Source organism: Protobothrops mucrosquamatus, unplaced genomic scaffold (assembly GCF_001527695.2).
Source record: "Protobothrops mucrosquamatus isolate PMUCROS unplaced genomic scaffold, P.Mucros_1.0 scaffold_211, whole genome shotgun sequence".
Lineage (NCBI taxonomy): Eukaryota > Metazoa > Chordata > Lepidosauria > Squamata > Viperidae > Protobothrops > Protobothrops mucrosquamatus.
Window position 1 is genome coordinate 673,440 of NW_015386287.1, and position 26,786 is coordinate 700,225.

At 36.5% G+C, this 26,786-nt stretch overlaps 1 protein-coding gene across 1 annotated transcript in view; it reads left to right on the top strand.

The window, feature by feature from the left end:
* The window catches only part of SLC24A4 (solute carrier family 24 member 4), a 111,871-nt gene extending 85,460 nt beyond the window's left edge, over window positions 1-26,411 (top strand). The window contains exons 7-17 of the mRNA XM_029286303.1: window positions 2,243-2,317; window positions 3,995-4,020; window positions 4,846-4,899; window positions 6,409-6,551; window positions 12,028-12,197; window positions 13,991-14,126; window positions 18,638-18,804; window positions 20,815-20,929; window positions 23,472-23,584; window positions 24,655-24,720; window positions 26,259-26,411. Of these exons, the coding sequence (XP_029142136.1) occupies window positions 2,243-2,317; window positions 3,995-4,020; window positions 4,846-4,899; window positions 6,409-6,551; window positions 12,028-12,197; window positions 13,991-14,126; window positions 18,638-18,804; window positions 20,815-20,929; window positions 23,472-23,584; window positions 24,655-24,720; window positions 26,259-26,411 (1,218 nt within the window). The remainder of the gene's footprint in view (window positions 1-2,242; window positions 2,318-3,994; window positions 4,021-4,845; window positions 4,900-6,408; window positions 6,552-12,027; window positions 12,198-13,990; window positions 14,127-18,637; window positions 18,805-20,814; window positions 20,930-23,471; window positions 23,585-24,654; window positions 24,721-26,258) is intronic.
* The last annotated feature ends 375 nt before the right edge of the window (window positions 26,412-26,786 follow it).

Consider the following 26,786-nt stretch of genomic DNA (forward strand, 5'->3'; position numbering starts at 1 on the left):
TGAAATATTGCTTGTTCTGTAAATATGTTTTTCTCTGGTGGAGCTTTTAAATAGATAATAATCCTAAAGGAATCTCTTCTGGAAGTTAAGGTTTGTTATATAAGTTTAGCTATTTATTTGATCCTTCACCTCAGAAGTTATTCGGAAATATGTTTTGCATGTTATTCTAAACTATGATTAAATGGGGTTTATTGAGCATATCACAGATGACTGGCTTTGCATATTATGCTAAACCATAAGCAATCATTATGGCTCACACATTGTGTTAAGTGAATTCAGGCAGAAATCATTACAGTAAGCCAAGTAATCAGTAATCATTGCAGTTAGCCAAGTAATCAGTAATCATTACAGTAAGTCAAGATAGTCCAAACAGTATTTGTGATATAATATTCTTGTTCCTGTTGCAATCTCCTTTCTATTTCATCTTCATTAGAGTATTAACCAATTATAAGGCATCTGCCTGCCAAGTAAATAATATTCCACTCCTTTGAATTGCATTCTTTCACTCTATTGCTCAAATAGTATAATAATGTAACAAGGTATTTGATTTCCAGCCTCCATACTAAGAAGATAAAACAGAATGTATGTATGACTGTTCCCAGGTTGTAGGAAGTACAAATATTGTGTAAACTCTAAAAGCTGTTCTAATATTTTGGGAATAGTATGAACAAAGAAAGGTTTTGTGTCACTTGGAATACTGCATCCAGTTTTGGTCACCACGATGTAAAAAGATGTTGAGACTCTAGAAAGAGTACAGAGAAGAGCAACAAAGATGATTAGGGGACTGGAGGCTAAAGCATATAAGGAACGGTTGCTGGAATTGGGTATGTCTAGTTTAACAAAGAGAAGGACGAGGGGGGACATGATAGCAGTGTTCCAATATCTCAGGGGCTGCCCCAAAGAAGAGGGAGTCAAGCTATTTTCCAAAGTGCCTGAAGGCAGGATAAGGAGCAACGGGTGGAAGCTAACCAAAGAGAGAAGCAACCTAGAACTAAGGAGAAACTTCCTGACAGTTAGAACAATTAACCAGTGGAACAACCTGCCTCCAGAAGCGGTGAATGCACCAACACTGGAAGTTTTTAAGAGGAAACCGGACAGCCATTTGTCCAAAATGGTATAGGGTTTCCTGCCTGAGCAGGGGGTTGGACTAGATGACCTCCAAGGTCCCTTCCAACTTTATCATTATTATTATTATAAAGTCTAACAAATTTATTGTGTGATACTTTGGGATAGTGTATAGTCCACTTAATCAGATACTCGAGAGGTTATCTGAGTATCAAGGTAGGAAAACATCCTGTTAATTGTTATTGTAATTAAATATGTTATTAATTGTTGGATGATAATACAGAGCATCAGGGTTTAATATCCATTCCCACACCTAAGCATAATTATCTCTATATATTCATAACTTAGAATGGCATGAACTTTTTATTTACATATATGGGCTACAAATCACAAGTCCTACACTACAACAAATATCTCATTCTTTAAGATGCCATAAGAATGTTTAGTTTTTCTAACATAGACTGACACACTAATTTCTCAATGAGTAGAGTATTTACATTTTCATTCTCTCTGATTGATTAACTTATTTATTTGATTTGTAGGCTGCCTGCTTGTCAGATTTCTCTGGGTGATTTACAAAGAATAATAATAAAAAACCATTTAAAGAAATTGAATGAAATTCTAAAACTGCAACACATCCATTGCACTGAGGGCAAATAAACACAAAATATGCTTTATTATATAGGTTCATCTTACATCCTGCCCAATGCATGAGGACAGAAACAGATTTTCAAGGTCCATCCTAAAGGGAGGATGTTGTTCTAATGGGCAGCCATGGTGACAAATAAGACACACTTCCTGCATCCCATGAAATAGCCCTGTTTTATTGATAGGATTCAAAGTGTACCAGCCCTATCAGGAAGTTTCATATGACTTCACTGCATGATATTTTTTTTGATAATGTAAAACTGTAGAAATTAAGATAGTACAAGATTGTGTAGAAAAACACAGGTTCAGAATTTGTTTTTAAAGACATAAATGTTCTTTCTTAAATGGATATCTTTTAATGGATAGCAATGCTAACTAGTAAGTGATAAGATTGTAATGGGATATGAATGCATGTATGAACCTTATTTTATCAATTTGCTCCCAGGTTTCAGAATCTGTGGCAAAATCTAACATCCAAGCATTGCTGATATAGAGGTTGCTATATGGAATAATTGTATCCTTTTTCTAGGTGGTCCGTCTCACTTGGTGGTCTGTGTGCAGGGATTCTGTCTACTACACTGTGTCTGTAGTAGTGCTTATTGTGGTAAGTTTTGTCAGTTTTCTTCACCATATTCTTGAACATAGCTGAGCTTGAGATTTTGGTTCTCAATAGACCTCCTTATGGAGGGTTTTCCCAATAAAATATCCCACACAAAGGATTTTGGGAGCCACCCAGAGTTGGCTAGAGGTTGGTTAAATGTTTTAAGTAAATAAGTAAATGGATAGATAAATAAGATACTAGATTGTGTGCTTCAGTCTTGATACCTTTTAGAACAGGTGAGAAGGCAACTTCCCAGAATGACCATGCTAGCTGAGAATTAAGAGATGCATCCAAACACATAACCATCTTCTTATTGTTTGCAGCTGCCCTTGGTTTTATGTTTTTAAATGTTTTTGTTATTTTAATGTTGTAACTGTCCGGGATAACTTACTTGAGATGGATGCAGTGGTGGGATTCAGCTGGTTCGCACCATTTCAGCAGAACCGATAGCTAATTCTTTGTTGGGGTCCGGGTCTTACCTGAAGGTCTTCACCGTAGGTGTGTCTCTTGATCAACAACTGTATAAACTTAGGGTGGTGACCTACCTACGGATATATTTATAGAATTTATTTCTTTATTTAGACTGGTAATCGTCTACATCGTCCTCGTCGCATAGAAGACGTAAGAAAGTACATCGAATAGTTCCCGTTGAGCTTTAATTCTTGAATTTCTGCAAAAACAGCTCTGGCAAATTCCCCTTCAGCCTGAGGTCCTGATGGTCTCGTTTGGCAGTGATGACAACCAGGAGCAATATTAGAAGAGACTTTGCTATCATTTCCTAAGCTGCAATATAATCCTGTGTTAGGAAATTACTAGGAAATTTAAATGGCTGCTTCATCTTGCCACCATGTGACCTGTGAAAGACATCGGCCATGAACTTTGAGAGATGTCCAGGAATGCTAAAGGTTGCTTTTAGCTTTATGAACTATTGCTTTTAATTATTCTAGGGCTGGCTGGCTTTGTTCATGATAAAAATCCATTAATTCTCCCCAAATGAGTCACCTATTTGCCTCTGAAGCTTCCAGATCTTGACAACTGGTAGTCAAATGTGATGCAGAAATAACACCTTCCCTGTGGTCCAAATTAAACCATTTACCTATTTTTTTTCTTAGTACATATTGTACTGAATTTTGGATCAGTGAGCCAATGAGGTATTTTTCCTGTAAAGTTAGAAATGCAAGAACGACATACTGCTTTTTATTTTAAGGAAATCTTCTATTCATAGGAAGATCCAGTGCTTCATGCATCTTCAGTGCTTTCACAGCCTCTTAACCTGGACTTTGCAGCTCTGTCCACCGTATAATGTAATCACTGTCTACAACAAACTTCTCAACTTGACCTCCAATTCTCCTCACTTGGAAGTCTTGGAGTAGTAATCTTAATATATCAGGAGGTTCCCAGATTTGCCAAGCTTGCCCTACCTCAAAAATGCTACACATACATCATCAAGCACCAGTGTTGATATGGCACCGAAGGTGGCCTTCATTACTGAAAAAATGATTTAGGACCAAAAATCAGCCGTAACTGAGAATAAAAGTCCTAGAATGATTCTGCCTGGAGACCATTCTATACTCAGCATTATATGTATGCATGCCACTGTGCTCTATAATGTAGCCAAATTTCTTTTCACTTGAATTACATAATTATTCAATTTTCCTTTCTTTTTCACTCTTTTTTTAGTTTATATATGATGAGAAAATTGTATGGTAAGTGGTTCTTTTCATTTCTTACATTGTTTGATTAAGAGAAGTAAACTTGGACATGCAGAGCAAATCTACTCTTGGGGTTGGATGGGATTATTTTTTGTAAAATCTCCAGCACATCCTCCAACTTGGATTCTTTCTGTAATCAGGATAGAAAAATGGGGAGCTATTCTTTTCTTTCTGTTACAGGTGGAGACAGATAGTTGTGGACCAGTTTTATTGATGTGTTAGTAAGGCAAAAGGTTTTTGGATCCTGAAGTTTCATAGCTATTTCTAATGGTTTCCTGGCACACTTTGCTCTGCTCCACTCATCAGTGATCGGAAAACTATCAGCAGAGTTTTCAAGGAATCTAGAGTCCTTCTAAAATGTGGGGGCTTTTATGTTGTTAGCAAATCTTTATTTCAATTGATTTATTTTGGGGGAGAGTTTGGGGACTCTCAGCCAATTTCCCACCTAAGGAAAGATAGCTATCTCTTAAGTTTGTTTAGGTGATGTGGTGTAAGAGCTTGTTCTGCCTTGGCAATATTTTTGATTAGAAATAGTTGTGGGGGGAGCTGGGGAGACCAGCTGCACAGGTGGAAGGTAGCAACTGATTGGTTTTAAGAACACTATGAAGCATTGAGAGAAAAACAAATTGAAACTGGCTGCAGGAAGGAGTGAATAATAAGAGGTACAAAGAACAGGCAGACACAACAACTTCTTTGGTTTAATATATGAAGTGCTAGAAGTGGGAAATAGTGTATATGATATATTCCACAGAAAATATGCATCACTACCACAAATGGCACTAGCTATACTACTAATTTCCTTCCTTTTATTTATTTGAGGTGGGAAAGCCTTATACTCATCATTATGTATTCCTTCTATATACTTATCATGAAGTAAGTACTCTTAACTTCTTCTCTGCGCTTTAAATATGTGTGGCTAAATAGGCGTATGAGCTTGCAATGTACTTGGCTAGATTACTAAGAATAGCTCACTTTGCTTGCTTTATTGCTGTTAATTTCCCCAACTAGTAGTGGATTTTCTGCTTAAATGTATATTGTCTGCAATAACTTGAGTCTCATTCTTGTACATTTGGGCTATTGAAATTGAGATAAACAAGAACATTTGGTGTTTATGATAGCCTTTCACTGTCTAGTGCCCTCCAGTATGTTGGAAACCACTTCCATTATCACTAGCCAGCATAGCCCTTGGCAGTAGAGGTTGAGGTAATGGGTATTGAAGTCCAATGTTGCATTATAAGAGCAAAGAATATGGAATGCATCCAAGGGAAGTAGTTTTCCAAGGAAACTAAGGAAGCGGCTGTATATCAGAAATATTCTGCTTATTTCTTCATATTCAAAATAGCCCATTTGAAAGAGCATTGTAAGCAGCCAAGGTAAGTAATTGAGGGGGGGATTGCACAAAGAAAGCTCTAATTCAAAATGAAGCATGCTTGCATTTATGGATTTGGCTTTGGAGAATTTGAATTAGTTTTTATATTGGCTATTAATCAGCTACCCTTGCAAGAAATAACGGCTTTTCTTTTATATTTCTTTTTGCAATGCTAGAGAAATAATAATCAACATAATTATTTTACAGCAGTGTCATAAATCATCGTTTCCAAATTAGAAAACATTTCAGAGGGGAGCAACACATAGTTCAAAAGCCTGGTGTGCTGTGATACACAGCCACTGGATCATGCAATCAGAGTTAGAGGTAATGCTGTAAAGTTATGTTAGGTTCATGGATAATTCTCCTCTTCTGAAGGACTCATGAATCTGGCCTCTCTCTTCCGCATATCCCTCAGCAACATGGATTTTGAAAACACAGTACAGGTAGTCCTTGACTTATGATCACAATTGAGATCAGAACTTCCATTGCTAAGCAAGGCAATTTTTAAGCTAGTCAAGCCCTGTTTTGTGACCTTTTTTCGTCATGGTCATTAAATCACCACATTACATGAATCACACAGTCATTAAGCCAATCCAGCTTCCATCATTGATGTTGCTTATCGGGAACATGTTGCAGCATTTCAGTTACTGTATATAACATAGATATGACAGCCCCATTGCCTGGCTCATAGATCTCTGTAATATTCTCATTTCTTGTATGATCCAAATGAAAATGTAAGCACATTTGCTTTTAGTGGGAGAGAAATAAATATCACTTTAATAGGCATTGAAACTAGTGGGATCTAACAGTGCTTAATTTTGGCCAGATCATGAGGGGCCTAATTATAATGTAATCATCAGCTAGTTATTCTCAAATTAGATGACACTTGATAAACTGATGCATCACAATCCAACTTGCTCCCAGTGGTTGTGAGACCCCGAAACAGAACAGAAGAGAGCCAGAGCTATGAGTTGTTCTTTGAAACCTTAATATTTTTCTCTTTATACTTCTAGATTCAATATGAAGATGCAGAACTTCTTTACTATCAAAAGTATGAATGTTGGTAATGGCAACACTGTGAACAGTGAACTGGAAGATGGTAATAAATATTATGACATTAGCCGTGATGATCCATCCATACCATTGCTATGGAAAGGTAAGGCTAAGCAGACATGAGCTGAGCAGAGGATCTTGGAAACAATGCTATTCACTATTAGTGATTCAGACTCTGATGGCAGATTTCCACCATCTTAAAATAAATGTATTTATGTTTAATAAATGGGCTGGACAAACCCAAGCAATCCAGGGTCACTCATCCTTCTCTGTAATACTCTGTAATTACATATTCTGGGCCGTGTATTTAATTAATACAGAGCAGTAGTAAGGCCTATCATGTCTGTGTGGTACTCTTCTTGAGATGAGTCTTCAGGTCAGATTATTCAAAATAATCCTTTAGCAATGCTCAGGATTTTGCAGGAGATTCTAAGAAGGTGAGAGTTTTCAAATAATTTGAAAAGAAACATTTCTTTCAGTATTAGAGTTAATGTTAGAATGAGGATCTTCAGGATCATCATAATCATGCTGGGTGAAAAAATAGAATTGATCATTAGCATCCCGTTATTTCCAAAGGAGAGGACTTCTGAATGAAACTGCCACCTCAAAATATAGCTGAGAAACCTGGATGTAGGATATATATAAGTGTCATGAGATTTGCAAGCAGTAAAAGTACTCAAAAGAAAAGTAAACATTTTTACTTTTTATCACTATGCATTTGTCTTGCTTTGTTGCTTTCCCTGCATGGGGAAATATTCTAGCCACTGAATAACAAATGCTTGTTATCCATAGAGTGCATTATAATATCTTGAAAAGGCATTGTATACCTGTAGCTAAAATGAAGGTTTTTATGTTCATGAAGAATATACAGAGATCTCGTATCTTGTGCCATTCAAGAGCTGAGAGATGGCCTTATTTCTGTTAAGTGAAATTCTCCATGGATTAATAAACTGCAGTGCTGAAGTCTGTTCTATAGCTTTTTAGACTGTGTTTTACTTTGTCAAATCGACCATCAGTCTAAATCTAGCTCTGAGGGTTGCTTCCAGCAAGGATGCTTAGGATATCTGTTAATATCTCTCAGGAGTCAGCAAAGCTCGGATCTCATCCTAACCTTGTCCATTGTCTGAGTTCAGAGGCTGATTATTGCCTCCAAAAAGGGCACTTGCTCTCTGCCAACTACATTCCACTTTCTGATAGCAGGAATTCTATTACTTGAGGGTAGCAGATAAAAGGAAGGTTTTCAGACTGCTATCTTGAAGCTTGTAAGTTTATTGCTTTCAAGAGGTACAAGGAACAAAACATTTTTTAAAAAGCTTCTGGTACAAGGTTCTTATATACACAAAGCTCTTCAGCGAGTGGAAAATCCAATTTCAGACAAGTCTTCTATGCAAGAGAGAAAGCTTGTATTTTTGCAACTAAGGTTTGTGCTTTTAGTATAACAGCACAGTGCCTCTGTTTTTATTGTGAAAATTGTTTATATGCTCTGGCCCAGTCCATAGAAACTCACAGTGATGAAATACATAGGCAGACTTGTATTGAATCAAGATGCAATGTCTCAAGTATGTGTCCACATACCAGAGGACTAGCTTCTTAGGTTGTGGTTGTGGTTGTTTTTGGAGCAAAAACAAAAAGTGGCACCTTAACCTAACAAAACAACAAATATTTCAACAAATATTTCATTACTTTTTTTTCATGACCCCAAGTTTTTTCAGTTGCAGTTCATTCCAAAAAAGATCAGAATGGCCAGAAGAAAAAGGAAAACTGGAGAGGGCATTTTAGCAGGTAGCTCTAGATAGATGGAAATGAGAAAAGCTCAGCTGTTGAAACTATTTTCTGCACAGTGATGAAGTATTGGAGCTCTACAGGAGGCTGAAGTCCATTAAGGGTTTTATCAGTAAACCACTTTGCAATATGCAAGCTCTCTGTGAGAAGTTTTCATTTAAGATTTAGCACACAGCTGAGTATACCTCTTGGCTCCTATGCCATTAATTATTCTCTACTGAGCCATATCTGTAAGATGTTTATCCACTATATTTTGTAGTATTTACTCCTACAATAATTCTTCCATGCCGCACATTCTGTACTAGATGTATCTAACTTAATGCCCAGATCTAGTGCACTCCAGATCTGTTAGACTTCAACTAATTTGGGTCCCATAATTCTGGATTCATGCTGACTTGGAATTATGGAATTTAAAGGGCATCAAATTAAAGAAAGTGGGTTTAAATGCTCAAAATGCTTTGTGTTAGCTTATAAATGCCTACAACAAGTCATCTATAGAGATGAATATTTTTGTTCTCTCTTGCCTCCTCCCACTTAACAAGCATTAGGGCTGTGGTTAAAGGATAGGAGAATCTCCAACAGTACTTTAGAAAGTTTCTAGCCAAATTCACACTCAGAATTCCTAACTCATTTTTTATGATTCAACAAATTTACTGTGGATCAGTAATGCAAAAACTAAATGCAGTGCAAATGGGCTTTCAACGTATAGATTTGCTGACGACCTATGTGATTCTGTTTTGTGTTCTGAATATAGATTATAGAATTATTTAAGCTTTCTTTGTCTTCCAGTATCTATTGGTTAGCACATGTTTCCTCCTTGAAAGACAGTCTTCCTGTTATTGTTCAGTCATTCAGACATTTCCTACTCTTCATGATCAGGTGGACATCATTAAGCTGGGATTGTCTGTCAGTAACTGCTTCCTTGAATCATGCTTATAATAATAGTAAAGTTGGAAGGGACCTTGGAGGTCATCTAGTTCAACCCCCTGCTCAGGCAGGAAACCCTATACCATTTCGGACAAATGGCTGTCCAGTCTCTTCTTAAAAACCTCCAGTGTTGGAGCATTCACCACTTCTGGAGTTGTTCCACTGGTTAATTGTTCTAACTGTCAGGAAGTTTCTCCTTAGTTCCAGGTTGCTTCTCTCCTTGCTTAGTTTCCACCCGTTGCTTCTTGTCCTGCCTTCAGGCGCCTTGGAAAATAGCTTGACACCCTCTTCTTTGTGGCAGCCCCTGCTTCTGTTATCAGTAATAGTTTCTACTTTATCTTCTGTTGGGCTCATTTTCAATTACCTTCTATTTTTCCAGAATCAAGGTCTATTCCAATTATTATTGCCTTTGCCTTGCAGCTCCAAAATATTTAAGTTTTAGTTTCATTATTAATGCTTCCAGTGAACAGTCAAATTCCATATCATCTAATTATGAATTACTTCTTCTTAGAGTCCAGGGATTCTCAGCTATTGTTTTCACACCATAGTTCAAAAACATCTATTTTCTTCATTTAGCTTTTAGGATATTTCAGGTTTCATGGCAGTATATTGCAACTGGGAAATGGTGGCCTTGAATTATAAAGCTTTGTTGTTAGAGTAGTATCTCAGTATTTTAATATGTTTCTCTAGCTGTAACAGTCTTTCTTTAAAGTAGCAAACAACTCGTTATTTCATGGTTTCTATTAGTATCCCTATGAATTTTTGGATCTAGAAAAGTAAATTATTACAACTTCTTTTTTTATACTAGGTTGACATTGTATGCTGACTTACTCCTAGGGGCTTTTGTAATATTGAAGACCAGCTTTTTACACTCTTTTCTATCTTCAATAAGGTGAAGCCCTGTTTAGTTTTCCTTATTTCCAGCCATCAAAGTGGTATCATCAGCATATTCAAATTGTTGTTGTTTCTCCAGCAATTTTAACGTTTTATCTTATAAATGCCTACAACAAGTTCATATATAGAGATTAATATTCTTGTTGTCTCTTGCCTCCTCCCACTTAAGAAATGTTTGTCTTCTAATCCAGCATTTTTCTCAAGCAATATTCAGCAGATAAGTTAAATTAATAAAATATAGTCCTCTTCCAATTTTCAATCATTTCATTGCTCTATGATTCATTTGAACTGTGGCTTCTTCAGTAGGTTGATGAATTTGTCCAGTACACCCATGTTTTATCCACAGTGATTTATCCACTGTCAGATTATACACAGTCAAAAGCCATTGTATAATTATTAAAGCAAAAAAATACTGTATGTGTAGTTTTGGAATGTTTCCATAATTGTAATACCTGTTTCTACATATAAATGGGTAGATGTCATTTCCAACCATAGAGCATCCTTTAATGGCAGGTGTTATTGTTAACCAGACCAAAAGAGGCTGGCCAAAAAAGCTTTTGATTCCTGCATATATTAACCTTTTCCTCTACGTATGTCAACTTGTTTACAAATCATAGTATCAATGCCATCATTCCAAAGGCACTCTTTTAAGTGTGAGCTGGGGAAATGGAAAGGTGAAAACTTTAGTCTGTTTCCTACTGTACTAGCAATTATGTAATTATGGCTTATGTAGTGGATTGTCTGCCCACAACAGTTCACAGATTTTTCATCCTCAGCTTGCTAAAGTCCATTTTTTCATACTCATTACCCTGCAAGTGTAAATTAGTTAATTGGTTATACACAATCAAAAATGAATGTGATCTTCTGGAATCTTCTCTGCTTAGTTGTCCAGCTCAACCCTGAATCTCATTGCAACAACAGGAACCTGCCATCAGAAGTCAGCCATGGTGAATGTGTGGAAAAATTGTTCTAATCATAATGCATAGCCCAAAAGAAAATAATAATTTTAAGCTTTTTCCTTGATTACCTTTTCTGTCTTTTCTTTTGAAATCACAGACCTGCAGTTGTCATGTGTGAGATTTTTCTGGAGAATCATCTTTAATTGTGTGGCTTGAATGAATGTTTTCCTCGGACTTTCATGCCTTCAAATTGAATATTATGTACTAATGGTTGGTTGGTTTTAACAAACTAATTATTTTCTTCTTAACATAAGTAAACTGATTGTGTGAAGCCCTGCTTCTGAGTAACCAGGGCAATAGAGAATAACATTGCCCTTTAGTTGGCACACAACTGCCCATATACTTCTCGCACTAGTTAATATTTTATTTTATTTAATTGCAATGTGTATTCTAACACATATGTCTCGTATCTGCTCAGCCTTATTGTGCTTGCTGTTTCTAGCTGGTAGCATTTGTTGTTTGATTATGTGCATTGATTGTTGCTTCCTTTTACTAATACTCACAACTGCATGTTACATATTTTGGTCTAGAACAGAAGTTAGTACAGTATAAAGTAATTTTCTGGTTAACAGTAAGGAAATAGTTCTTATTGCCTTCTTTGTAGGGTTTTTTTTTTCCTGGTATCTCCTTCCAAATACTAATCAGGTCTGACCCTACTTAGCTTTAAGTAGATCGGTCATAATTAGGCAGGTGCTGTCTTCTAGTTACATTGTCACAAATGTATTAAAGCTAACTTTTGTTAAACTAGTTTCACATGTTCTAAGAACAGACAGTTTTCTTCTAAATATAACCTGAAAGTTTAATGAATCTGCTTATTTGATTATCAGGAAGGACAAATATAGCAAAACATCCTATTTGACACGGATCCTATTTTGGCTACAGATGAGAAATTGAATGGTTTATTAGTTCTGAAGCATCAGATTAAATACCCTCTGAGTTACTTAAAGGGGGCATTATAAACAAATGTGGGCAAAAGTATAGAAAATTAGAATTATTAATTGGCATTGTGGTCACTAGTGAAAGGAATACAAGAGCATGGACGCAATTCTGTGGTGATGGTCGATGAGATTATTTGTTCCAGTCCTCCGAAATACCGTTTCCCTGAAGCTGGCTTGCGAATAATGATTACCAATAAATTTGGGCCAAGAACCAGACTACGGATGGCAAGCAGGTTAATTATTAATGAGGTGAGTCCACAGTGGAGAAAATAATTAAAATGTTGTCTAGCTTACTCAATTATTTTTTATGAGCCCTATACATTTAATTCTTACTATGTACTGTTCTTAAAGTAATTACTTCATAGTGTAAGCTCTCAAAAATTAATATGTATTTATATTTCAATTTACAAATTGAAATATTTTATGAATTATACATAGATAATATTTATAATTGAATTATATTACAATTGAAATTAAAATTAAATTCAAGTAATTTCAATAAAATTTATTGAAAATTTCAGTTTATAAATTGAAGCCATTAGTAAATTGAAGCTATTAAAAAAAAGAAATAAATCCTTATGCTGATTGATGGGAAAATATTTTTCAAAGATAAGGACTTACCAAAAGGACATACTACTGAAATATATAGGAGTTCAGTTAGTTGTGATTTACAAGCCTAGTTAATTTCAGTAAGTTTCGCTCTCTTCACATAATGCACATTTAATATATGAATTTCTCTGCCTGAGAATATGGTGATGACCATCAACTTAAAATGCTTTAAAATAAAAATATGCAACTTTTCTTGACTAAAGGAACCTATTTGGTCCTGGAATGGCAGCCTTACTTTAAAAAATAATAGGAGATGTGGGATAAAAATGGTGTTTAGCTTTCGTTTAATTAATGGTATTTAGATTTCATTTAATTAATATAAGTATACTAAGCATAGTTAATAAGGATAATTTCATATCTGTTGGTATTTCAGAAGATGATCAAGATTTGACTCTTCTGTAGGACTTTTAGGAATAGATGAAGAATATGATTTAACTGCTCCTCTGATTAGTTAAAGGGCACCAAGCAGACTGGTTCTATTACTCTGACTTGTTTAAACTTTTAAGTATTTTAATTGAGAACATAGTGGCTTAATGATGCTGGAGATGGTTTCTGCTCCAGCAGTTCGAGTCCTAACACTGCATGTCAGGGTGAGCTCCTGTCACTCACCTCAGTTTCTGCCTACCCAACAGTTTGAAAGCATGTTCTATGCATGTAGATAAAATAGGTACCATTTGGGGGGGGGCAAGCTGGTGCTCTGTGCAGGCAGTCAGTGTCATGTGTCTGATTAACGAAACACTTAAAAGGACTTTCAGGCATATTTTTCCTAAAAGCATTTATTAAGGTTACAGAGACGTCAGTATAGCATGGTGGAAATGCTTAGATCTGGCTGCTTCTTTTCCATACACATATACATTCTAAGCATTTCCCCCCCCCTTATTTTGGGGTCATGGTTCACATCTTCCAATTAACTTGGGAGATGTGATTTACTTCCGGTTTCTTTTTCCCAGGCTATCCTTATTCTCTTCCCTTTTTCCCTGTTGCCTGGTTTAACTATAAAAATACCAGACAGTTCTGCATATTGTCAAAGCAAGAATATACAGTATTTGCAGCGTTGACAGTCAGATTCATGCACTCTGAACCTTCCTAGCTGCAGTGCTCATTTTCAAGCCAGCTCAGGTAGAGGGAGGGAGCCTTGGATGACCCTGCAGGAACAGCTGCTTGTCTTTCTTTTTGGCCAACTGGCCCTCTTGTGTTGCACCATGGGAAGCACATGAGCATTTTCTACAACAGAGCTAGTACCTTGACAGCCAAACTATTACTATGCAACTTCATTCTAGTCTCCTAGCTAATGTAACGACAAATAACAATTGGGAATATTAGCTTCTTAGAATTTAAAAGCTCAGGTAAATAAATAAATAAATCAACCACATGCAAGTGTTTAAGGAGCAGTATGCTCTTGCAGTCATTGGGCTTTTTTCTGTACATTTCAGCGTCAGCGTCTAATTCATTCTTCCAATGGCCAGTTGATTCAGAATGGAAGACATGAGAATATTGAAAACGGGGCCATCCATGCTGACAACCAAGAAGAAGCAGTACACATTGCCCTGTCTCCATTTTCACCACCAGGTAAATATTCAAGGCACATTGTGGAATAAACAAGACAATTTCTCTAGGAAAAATCTGCCAAAGGATAAGGGCTGCAAAAAAGAAACCCATTTTTTTTTCCTGTTAGGCTTGGGAATTCTGAAGTCTACAAACCTGAAAGTTGACAAGTTTAAGAAACACTGTTTTAGAAGAAATCTGAACCTGACCTGTGGAATAATTTCTTGGGTCTTCTAGAACAGTGTTTCTAAACCCTCAGCAACATTAAGATGCATGGTCTTCAACTGCCAGAATTCATGTTTCTTCAGCTTGCTTTGAGCTAGTGTAACCTCCAGCTATAAAATGTTATGTAGCCCCCAAAAGTAAATCACTGCAGTACAGTGGCAGAAAAAAAAAGCAAACATTCTGCAGCACTTTAAGATTGAAAGTAATTGCTAGCAACCTTCAAAATCCAACTGTAGTTTTGGCTGATGTTTGGTCCTTGATTGATACATAGCTTTGGCAAATTGCTCTGTTCATATCTGGCTCTTATTTCATTGAATTTTTCCCAATTTCCCAACCTCAAAGCAGGCAAAATTTCAATTTTTTTCTGTCTTGCTCTTTTCAGAAAGTGTAGTAGACTAAATTATGAATATAGTTGCTGGTTTATACTGCTAGCATATTTTTATTAGATTTTCAGCGTTTCATAAAAAGTGTCTTGTTTTTTATCTTAATTTTGATAATTTTTGTATCACTGACCACATTCAAGAACAGCTGTTAAACTTTAGGCTATAATAGAATATAGGTTTGGGAAAGAGGCTAGATAAGTGGCTGTTTTGATTTAATGGAATTCAGAAAGTTATTTCCCATATATTCAACAATTTTCCTCTGCCAGAATGACATTTTAATTTGGTGGGAACATAAAGAATGGCAAAATTATCTGGAGGCTGCAGTCAAGATTTTGAGAGGCTGCTTGTGGCAAATGTCCCTCAATTCATGAGGGCAATTGGATATGATTAGGAAAGCTTGAGAAACAAAGCTATTTTTGGGAATGTGCATTTCTCAAAGTTTGCAAGGCAATTATTGAAAAGCATATAGACTGCTTATAAAAATGCATACAATTCTAATATAAAGTAACTGATCTGATGATCTGATATTATATCATATACTAAATACTGACTAATATACATACACACACACACACATACACATACACTTCTGAGAAATTTACATTAGCGCAGTACTGTGGCTATGGATTAAGATTTACATTATTTCCTGATCAGAGCACGATTGGAAAAGAGAAAAAGTGGGTTTGTGCTTTAGTTCTTCCTCTAATAAAGGGACTTTGTTTAAAGGTTTGTATGTACAGTAAATGCTCCATATCTGTGAAAAGTAGAACTGAATCATCTGGATGCTACTGACTTTTATAAAATAATCATCCCCATCCCTAAATTGGACATTTAAGAATCTGTGGACTAACTAGTACAAGTTAATGTGGAGAAAACATTCATATGGAATTTTTGTAAATACTATTTCTTTTTCAGTGCTTGATTTGAACAATTTAGAAAGTGCTAGGAATTTGAAGAGAATATGAGGACATTTCTTAGGACATTTTTGTTGGTTATAAAGTGACTCCAGTCTGCTTTCTGGATAATTTTGGTCTATCTATTGATTTATAAAATGCTGCAGTCTCAAGTTAGAAATGACAGCTTGGAATATTGATCATAGCTTGGTACTAAAGTTTCAGGGTATACCTAGGAATCTGTCTAGGAAAAGAAATAGTGGGTAACCCAGCTATATTTCTTATTCCTTGGCAGAAGCACATTGATGTCAGGAAAGATCTAAATAGAACCACCAGCTTTTCTTTTACCAAAGCCATTGTGATCTTATATTTTCTGTATTTCCTTTTAGATCCAGTTTATGTCAATTTAGACAAATCCAAGTAAGGCAATGGCTATCTAGCCTGGAAACAGCACTCTGCTCATTTTATGGTCTCTTGTTGATCATTGCTGGGAGTGGGGTGGTAAATTAGAATTAATACGCTCTTAGCTAAGATTGCCCAAGTGTTTCTTTCCTGAAATGAGAACCATTTATTATTCATTTTCTCTTATTTTAACTTTGTTGTTAGGGATTGTTTTTAGTGATGGAAAACATTCTGCTTCATTTTTTTTAAAAAAAATAAAATCTGGTTAACATAAATGCACAAGCTGGGGAAGAACTGAACAGCAGACTATACTGTAGAAAGTAGTGGCTACAATTTATCTTGAAGAGGGCTTTTCTGTCCTGGGGTCAACCTTATCTTTCTTATCCTATTTGCCTTGTTGAAATGTTTCATGCCAATGCTCTGGGACTCTTCCATTACTTGGAAAAAGTCTTTGCACATACCGGTACAATGTGTACATGTAGCAACCTCTGTTGGCAACTGACTGTGCATTGTGAAGAATGCAACAAATTTGCTTTGTGGAGCACTCTCAGAGCAATGCTACTCCCTGAGCAATGGCAAATTGAGGCATTTCTTGAAAAAAAGGACCTCAGTCTATGCATGAAGTTAACCAGTAGAAGATATATTTGTTCATTAATTAGATGGTTTTACTTTGCCTTGAAGAGCCTGCAAATTATAACAAAATCCTATCAATCCTACAATGAAAGTTTTGCCTTCGTTGCTGTTTATTTCCTAGTCTCAGTTTAGAATACTTACTGGTTTTATTCTTTAACATCCTAAATACTCTTTAACATCCTAAAGAAGGTTTGCTTATTTAAAGGACTGCCTCTTCTGGCCAGATATTATGACCTTGATTGGCAAGCATCTTGGAAAAGTTTCTCTCTTCCTAGGACCATTAGTTGGGAAGAGGGATCCTTTTTCTATATCACTCCAAATTGTGACATTCTTTTCCTTTGAAACTGCAACTGCGTCACAATTACAATTTTTTCTCTCTTTGTTTTTCCAAAACATTTATTTTTAGGTTCTTCCAAATATCTTCAGTATGGCTATTAAATGGCTTAAATACATAGTTTTTTAAAAGGATCCGTGCGTGTTTTTGTTTGGTGCCTGCTTGTTAGGACTTAAGTAGTTTTTCTGTAATAATGGTAGCAGCAGTAGTAATAATAGTAGTAGTAATAATAATAATAGGATAAAAATGCCAAATCCAATCTAAACATATGGTTGACTGTGTGACCAACCATATATTTTAATCATATTGTGTGACCAAACATAATAATTTAAGAATTGTGATTTAAGAAAAAAAGGGATGAAATCTACAGTTTTCTGGATATCAAAGCCCAAAGGGTTAAGCAGTTTTTGTGAAGAAAACACACGATTCACAATAAATGTGGAAAATGGAGGGAAGACTGAGATTGTGTATCTGGCTACTATATTTCTTCATATATAGATAGTCCTCAAATTACAACAGTTCATTAAGTGACTGTTCGAAGTTACACAGGTGACTTATGACCGTTTTTCACACTTACAACTGTTGCAGCATCCCCATAGTCATGTGATCAAAATTCAGTCATTTGGCAACTGACTCATATTTATGACATTATGGGGTCATGAGATCACTGTCAAGGTTCCGACTAATGAACCCAGCCAAATCAGAACTCCAAGGCTTGAAGCTTCCTCAAAGAACATGTTTATTGGATACATAATATCGGCACGATCAAAAGTAAAACCAACTCTAAAATTCCCACACAGATTACCCCCTACTAGGCCATTAATCACCACTACTCAATGAGGACAATTGGTGGGCTCCATGACACTCCTTCTCTCCAACTTTCAGCACCTGTGGGATGACCTTGGTTCTCACGGGACCACTCCGTGTTTAGTCTAGCAATAGTTTCACTTTCCTTCCCCCTCCTCCCAACCTGTGTGGCAACTAAGAACGACAAAGATGGCTTTAGCCAGGTTCTTTTCAGAAGTTGACAATCACCTTTTACGGTCTTCTGACAAGCAAAGTCAATGGGGAAGCCAGATTCACTTAACAACCGTATTACTAATTTAACAACTGCAGTGATTCACTTGACAAGCATTTCAACAAAAGTCATAAAATGGGATAAAACTCACTTAACAAATGTCATGTCGAGCCCTGCGAGGCCGACCCAGCCACACACACAACCGCCGCCAACCACCCTGCTCGCCTTACCCTGTTTACAACGTCCTGGGGGGCTGCAGGACGACCGGACCTGGTTGGGAAGGGAGCCAGCCACCTTACCCCGTTTGCGGAGAGAAATTTTGGGCTCAGTTGTGGTCGTAAATCGAGGACTACCTGTAATCCCAACCATCTTGGGAATGCTTTTCAAGATATCCTTGCTTCAAGTACTGCTGTCTGAGAAACAAGAGCAATGAATGTAGCACAATTCAGACATGCTGTCCCTCTCCACAGGCAAACTCCACTAAATTGGGAATAGAATTTGGGTTCCCTTTCTTCCTCTACCTTCCCCTCTGCTAAAATGCACAACTATAATATTGGCTTTATTTCCTTCTAATGTGCTCTAGTACATAACAGTACAGCAATGTACATCGACAAACTGGTTCCCTTTTCTTTTCTTTTGCTCTCCAGAAGGAAAAATGGAAAAAGTCAAATGGATCCTGACCTGGCCACTGATATTTCTCCTCTTTTTCACCATCCCAAACTGCAGCAAGCCACGCTGGGAAAAATTTTTCATGGTGACATTTCTCTTTTCCACATTATGGATTGCTTTGTTTTCCTACTTTATGGTGTGGATGGTGAGTGATTGCAAAGATATGGGGGTGGTGGTGATTAAGATATCATTTTTTATGAAGTTAGGGAGAAAACAAAGTAATGAAGAACATTACTATTTAAATCTAATTGAAAGACAGCAAAGGAAATGTTTGATGTGTGCAATATCAGCATTCAAATAATTCTTTTATTTTAAAGGAACAATTGTGATACTTAAAACGTAACCTCCTCCTTTTTTTTTTACTTTTTTCATCCTTTGTTCATTTTTTTAAAACACCTAGCAAATATTTATGTTACTGGAAAATGCCATATCTTGCCTTCCAGTTCACCTGGCCTTCTGGAGCCTGTTAAGACAGTGTGTTAATCAACTCGCAGCGTTGACCTGATTAGCTTCTTTTTCAATAACTAGGAAAAATAAATCTTGTGTCACAGTGCCACATTTGGGTTTCAGCCAAGGACAAGTGGAGATTCTTCTTTTCTCAGAGTTGGTGGTGTGATTATTCATTGGATTACCATTTGACATTTCATCCATGCTAGATTTACAAATTCTAGAAAAGCCCAGACAGTTATTGCAGTGCAGAGAGTGGTGAGGATGGCAGAAAATATCATTAGCAGTTCCCTCCCTTCCATCCAGGACATAACATATAAGGATTGCTTGAGCAGGATCTGCAAGATTCTCTGGGACACTACACATCCTCTTCACGACCTGTTTTCCTTGTTACCTTCTGGGAGGAGGCTCCGTGGTATCCGAAGCAGAACATCCAGATTCAATCACAGTTTTGTTCCATACAGTATTAACCTTGTGAACTCTAAAGCTTCCTCCTTCCGCTATGTATTCAAGATGGACAGTGATTAATATTTATGTTATTTATATGTAGGGGTGTAGGTTTATATATATGTTGTATATAGCATGTTTAAATGTGTGTTATCTATGTGTACACTTTTGAGAGCAAGCAACAAAATTTCATTTTTAATGTGTGCCAGTGTGCCCACAGTAAAAAAATGACAACAAAGGTTATCTATCATGCTGTTAGGAATTCTTAGAATTAGAGTCCAGACATGGACCCATGAAGCACCCTATCAGAAAAGCTGTGTCATATTACTCACAATTAGCACCAATTCATTGATCCTATTTTAATCCAAGAAACACAGGACAGCATACACGAGCATCTCTTGCTAATTTAATTCTCAAAGCAGTAAATCCCATGAGGTAAATTTGGATGTAATATTGGGATTAATCTGATTAAGTCAACCCTGTGAACTTCGTGACAAAGTGTGGACTTGAACTCAAATTTTACTAGTCTTGCACATTAATTATGCTTTCTTTAGGTTTCTGCTTCATGCAGGAGAAAAAAAACCACTTGAAGATAAATAATTTGAAATTTTGAAGTTCCAGTGGAACCAGTTTAGACATGCTAAGTAAAGATTGTGATCACGCAGAGTTTCTGCATTCCAAATATGCACATTCACTGGACAATGAAAAGAAAAAATGAAATAGAAAAGAAAACCTCAGCTTTTTTCTCCTCAGTTTTTATTGATTTGATTTTGATGTTGCTTGATTCCAATTGACTCTGGGCAACTCCCAAAATAAAGAACATAAAAACACCCTGTAAATATAAATGTAATAAAAATTAATGTAAAAAAAAAAGAATTACATGACAATTACAAGATGGTAGTCTGGACAACACATCAATACATATACAAAACAGGTTATCCCTAGAAGCTGCAAAGCATTTTTACTGTGTCCTAGGATTGGCCTTCTGTAGTGTGGCATCTTCAAGATATTGGTCTAGAGTTGCTGTCACAGCTAGCTGGCATGACCTTTGCGAGTATGAGTTGAAATCCAACATGTATAAAAGATGTTAGATTTAAGAATCTGTTCTACATAGTTTATGGCTGCTAATTTGTTGTAGCATAGAAATTCTTGTGTTTATTAGCTTGGTTCATTTAACACCCACTTGCTCAAGCAGTTAAAGATGGTCTAAGACTCAGGATGTTCTATTGTTTTCATCAACTTGTTTTCCTTTGTTGCACAGGTAACAGTGATTGGTTACACTCTAGGGATTCCTGATGTTATCATGGGCATTACTTTCCTAGCTGCAGGGACTAGTGTACCAGACTGCATGGCCAGTTTAATAGTAGCAAGACAAGGTAAGGCCTGCACTGGTTTCAGATAAATGCTGTGCTTGTTTTGTCTATGAAGATTCTCAGTCATCCAGGTCATGGTTGTCCCAAAGGTGCTTTTTCAGGAGGCAACTGGGCTTTCTTGTTTTTCTTTGACTGGATGGTGGGGAATGGAAGGATTTATACTCCTTGCAGACAGCTGGTCATTTGCTTTCTTTTAGAGGGTCGTTGGGGTCATCTGAGTAGTGCAAATGTGTGTGGAACCTTCTGGCTGCACTTTGGGATGAACACCCTCGAATGGTGCAGGAATATGAATGGATTTCCAGAAAACATTGCAGACTACAGGAACAGGGCAAAACATCCTGCAGCCAGAAAGTTCCACACCCATTTGCACTACTCGGGTGACCCTGAGGACACAAATAATCCTCCAGATTAGGGGTCTCCAACCCCCGGTCCGTGGACCGGTACCAGGCTGCGGCATGCCAGCAATCGGTCCGCACAAACAAGCAAAGCCCCCTCCGTGGGATGCAGGCAGCACGTGAAGCCATGCCCCCTCCGGTCCATGGAAATACCTCTCTCCACAGAACTGGTCCTTGGTGCCCAGAAGATTGGGGGCCTCTGCTCCAGATGACCCCAAGGACCCTCTAAAATAATGCAAATGACCAGCTATTTGCAAGGAGTATAAATCCTTCCATTCCCCACCCATCTAGTCAGAGCTGAAGAAGCTTCTTGGATGAGAAGCGAAATGTCTTCAAACAGAAAAAAGAAAGTCCAGTTGCCTCCTGAAAAAGCACCTTTGGGACTGTGCTTGTTTTCCACATCATTAAGCAGAGCTCCTACATTATTGTTGTAGAGATGGGGCTGAGATTGTTAAAATCACATTCATTTCATTCAGGTTTCAACACAGGCTAATATCATTTGAATTGCCTAAATTAATATCTGAATCAGAATGCAGGTATCCTTCAGTTTTTGCAATTTTCTTAATTTTGAATTACAGTCCTCTGATTAAAATGTGTGCAAAATTGATTAACAAAACCTGCATACAAATATGTGTGTGTTAAGAGACATTTGAGAGAAAATACTGTGTAGGAGGAAATTGCTTACAAACCACTGTATGGTTTTATACTTTGGAAATGCGTAAAATTGTCTAAATGAAAGTGTGAGCCTAAACATTCATGCCATTTTTAAAATTACAAACTGATGTCTGTGGAGATTTTCAGTCATCCAGTCATGGTTGTCTCAAAGAGGTTTTTTCCAAAAGGCCACTGGACTTTCATTGTTTATCCTTGAAGACATTTTGTTTCTTATCCAAGAAGTTTCTTCAGTTCTAAAATGAAGAAATTCAGAACTGAAAAAGCTTCTTGGATGAGAAGCAAAATGTCTTCAAGGAAAAACGAAGAAAATCCATTTGCCTTTTGAAAAAGACCTTTGCAGGTGATCCAGATTCAGTGCTCCATAATTCCCTTTATCCCATTCATATCAGTCGAAAAGCACAACTAATTTATTTACAATTCTTGGACTGACTAAAAATTATCTCAAATATTCAGGAGAGAAATATATTGATACAGATATCCAAGAGAGGAAGGTGTTAGTATACCTTTTATAAGGGGGTACTAGCCTTCTCAATATTTTATTCTGTATCTATTATTTGTAATGCAAATTCACATGTAAAGTTTGAATCACAAACACCAATTTAAAACAGCACCCTCCTTTCTCTTATATAAGCTTTTTTAAAAATATTGCTTTAAACATGTTATGTAATATATAAACAAAGGATGTTTTATTTCAATATTATTAATCTTGTGTTGATTCAATTGATTAAATCTCAGATATTTAAAAATATTTCAGTAAAAATAAACTGTGGGAGCTGTCCTCCAATAATCAGAAATTTGTTTTATGCTTTCATGAAAATTTAATCCATTTATGGGTTTGATTAATTTATCAATGCTGCAATCTCCAACTCACCATCAACTTGTTATTCCAGTCTCAAGAGTTAAAATAGACTAGATTTTATCCATTTATTTTCTTTAAATGCATTTGTATTGGGGCTTTACCAATAAACAGCCAAATTTGACTAATTAAAAAAAAAAAAAAAAGAGATTTGTAAAAAAAATAATTCCCCACAGAAATTATTAGAATTCATTGGATCATTACATTGGAAGGGGTGTGTCGTTTTGTGTAGGAATCCACACAGAATTCCATAATATTGGAAGAGCCCCCTTGTTCTCTGTGGGAATCTAAGCCTCAGCATCCTGAATAGAACTAATTTTATTAAGCTACATTTTGAGATTTCAAATATATTATGTGACCCTTTGAATGTCTCAGAATTATAACATACTTTTAAGCCCATTTATACCTAAACTTGCCTTTTCTCTCCCTCAATCAAAATAATTGGTTCTGTGAAGAATTATTGTAGGGATTCCTGGCCAATTTATGGCCTACATTCATTACCTCTAGATGAGGCCTCTTGGTAGAGGAGGAAAGCTTATTCTCCCTGCTTCTTGCTTGTTGTAAAATAAATCATTGTATGAATCAAAATGGTTTGAATTGTGAAATGTTTATTTTTCAGGATTAGGTGACATGGCAGTGTCCAATACAATTGGAAGCAATGTGTTTGACATTCTTGTGGGGCTTGGAGTACCATGGGGCTTACAGACTATGGTGGTTCATTACGGCTCATACGTATGTATCCAGATGTAAATAAATCTGTTCAAAGTTTTTGTCACAGAAAATATGATTGAAGAAAACAATTGTTTGGGTATGGTTTAGTTGAAATCAGCTTTCCCCAGCTTGATTAGCTGTAGATACATTGTGAGCTAGGACAAGAGGTCCCAGTCTTCTCAGCTAGACTTTGGCCATGATGGTCAATTACGCTGGAAATTGAAATAAGACCATATTGGAATTGTGCCAATTGCAACATGGCCTTATTCAGAAAAGGTACCCTAAATATTGAGATTTTCAGGCAAATCTATAAGCAAAAATTTCATAAAACTATTTCTCCAGCATACATACCTCTTTCTCCGCCAAGCTTACAGCTGGCTCTGAAATAAGATGGCAGAACACCTCAGAAGCATGTAGGTATAGTACACATAGATCTCTGCAGTTTGTTTTAGATTTCTCAGGGGCCTCCAGAAGGAACCAATACTATCTCACGAAATCTCTTAATTGTTTCTTGTTGTTTTGTTACTATGTCTCTTAAGGCCTGCTCAACGGCCAGTAGGTATAGTTATAGTTATACAGTTATACTAATTCTTTACCTTTGACTATCATTGTTCTCTCTAGTGTTATTAAAGCATTATCATAACCAATGTGCTCCCTTCAAAAATGTTCAATTGTTTCCTTTGCATTTTGGATTCCTGAATGAATCTTCCCTCTGAAGTAAACCTATTTGAAGCTAGTATTTTGCAAAATTAAACCTCTGTTTCTTTCTGTAAGGAAAGGCAAAGGTCCTTCGTAAGACATTGCCTGTTGAATTCATTGGAGATGAAATTATGAGTATTGTTTTTACCAGTGCTTTTTTTCTAAAAAAAAAAAAAGGTGCCGGAACTCACACACATCATACAACCCGCCTTGCCTACCCTACAAGGTTCCATCCAAAAAAGATGCCGGAACTCAGTTCTGGGTGTTCTATGAGAAAAAAAGCTCCGGTTTTTACAATCCCCCTTTATAGGGGATTAGAAAACAGCAGTTTTCTAATGATTATATTCTTAAACGTGACAAGTACTTTAATCTATCTTTTCTGACTTTCATAGGTTAAGATAAACAGCAAAGGACTACTTTATTCTGTTGTGCTTCTTCTGGGGTCTGTAGCTCTTACTGTAAGTGAACTGATGAATTAATTTATTTCTGCATCCAGTCATATTATACAACATATCTAGAGATGGGATTTTTTTAATAGTTAACTTATATTTGTCATGCAAAATGTACTACTATTATTTAGTCAACATAGCTATTTAATAGACTTTACAAATGAGTTGTACTATTTAAAGTGGTCTATGGAGATTCTCAGTCACCCAGGTCAGACTGAAGAGCTGAAAAAGCTTCTTGGATGAGAAGCGAAACATCTTCAAAGAAAAACAAGAAAGTCCTGTTGCCTCTTGAAAAAGCATCTTTGGGACTACTATTAAAAAACTTACATTTGTAAAAATAATTTACAAAAAGAGCTTTGATTGGGAAAATGAATTGCTTTAAAACTTGCAAAAATATGTGCATTAAAAAGCATGGATAAAATAAAACCTTGGTTTAACAGTACATTCAGATGATATGCTGTCTGTTGAATCTGAATTTATGTCCTCCTATCAATGTATGTCATTTGAGAAATTACCTAAGTGACATAAATGGGGCCAAAATTTCTGGATTTCCTAAATTTACCAGACAACTTTTAGCAGTCACATCCTCGGGATCCAATCTGGGTCGGTCACCAGGACCAAAGGTTTAGTCCTCCAAGCTTTCAGTCTCATTCTGGAGCCCATCCTCAGGGAACTTCTCTCTCACCAGAACATAGAAAAGTTGGAAGGGACCTTGGAGGTCTTGTAGTCCCAACCCCCTGCTTGAGCAGGAAACCTTATACCAGGGGTAGTCAACCTTGGCTCTTTTATGACTAGCTGGCTCAGGAATTCTGGGAGTTGAAGTCCACGAGTCATAAAAGAGCCAAGGTTGACTACCCCTGCCTGATACCATTCCAGACTGGTTGTCCGATCTCTTTTTCATAAGCTGGCAATAAAAATTATTCATATTTAGAAGAATATTTAAGAGAATATTGTTTTTTTATTCTATACAGTTTATCTAAAATTGATCCTCAGTTTAACAGACAATAAATGGGGCTATTGTATCTTCTAAACTGAGATCCAATATGTATATAAAGAAGAACCTGCAGAAACAGATAAAATGGGGAAAAGGATGGAATAAAATTAAAGTTTGAGGAATTAAAAAAATAGAGATGACCGAGTGAAGCTACGCAGATACGGGTATAATACAACAGTTGAAACCCTTACTTTGTTCAGGTAGCTTAGTAATTTTTTATACTAACTCTTAATTGAAATCCATGAAGCGTCCCAGGAGACTTATTTCTTGATATTTGTACAACACTTAAAGCAACATGCTGGATTGTCACCTAATTAAAAAAAAATCAGTTGAATATGTGAATCATAAAACACTCATTTCCTTTTATAGACTTTCTAATAACTCCTCCACAAACATTTTGTATTATAGGATTTAGAGTTTCTCCAGTTGTAAAGGTCATGGAAATTAGTTTCCTTGTATGATTTTTGAAGTTCTCATTTAAAGTGCTTTTTTTTAGCCTACAGCATATATATTGCCTTCAATATTAAATAATTCATTCCCCATGTTTTTACAGGTTGGCGGGATCCACTTAAATAAATGGAAACTTGATAAGAAATTGGGCATCTATGTGCTCACCCTCTATGCCATTTTCTTGTGTTTCTCAGTACTGATAGAGTTTAATGTCTTCACTTTTGTCAACTTCCCAATGTGCCGACAAGATGACTGAGAAGTAAAGCCAATACATGCCATTTGGATCTATTTTGCTATAAATGTCAGGAGACATTTTTACACTTCAACTCCAAAACTCAATGTCTCCCCTGCTTCATTAATCTAGAAGCAATTTACCTGGGAGGAAAGAACATATTTCTTTGACAACACACAAGCTCAAGACTACTAAAGCTTTGTCATCTGTTCCTCCTCCTCCTCTTTCTTCTTCAGGTACCCTCATTCAGCTGTACTTCATGCAGCTTTGTATGAGATTTTAAAGGATGGTGGCCCGTTTCAGTTTCCGCTCTGGTTCGAGCATCATCAATATCAAACTGACATCAAGTCTGCCATGGAAACACATTTTCCATTTGATGGCAGATGGGTCTTCAAAGAA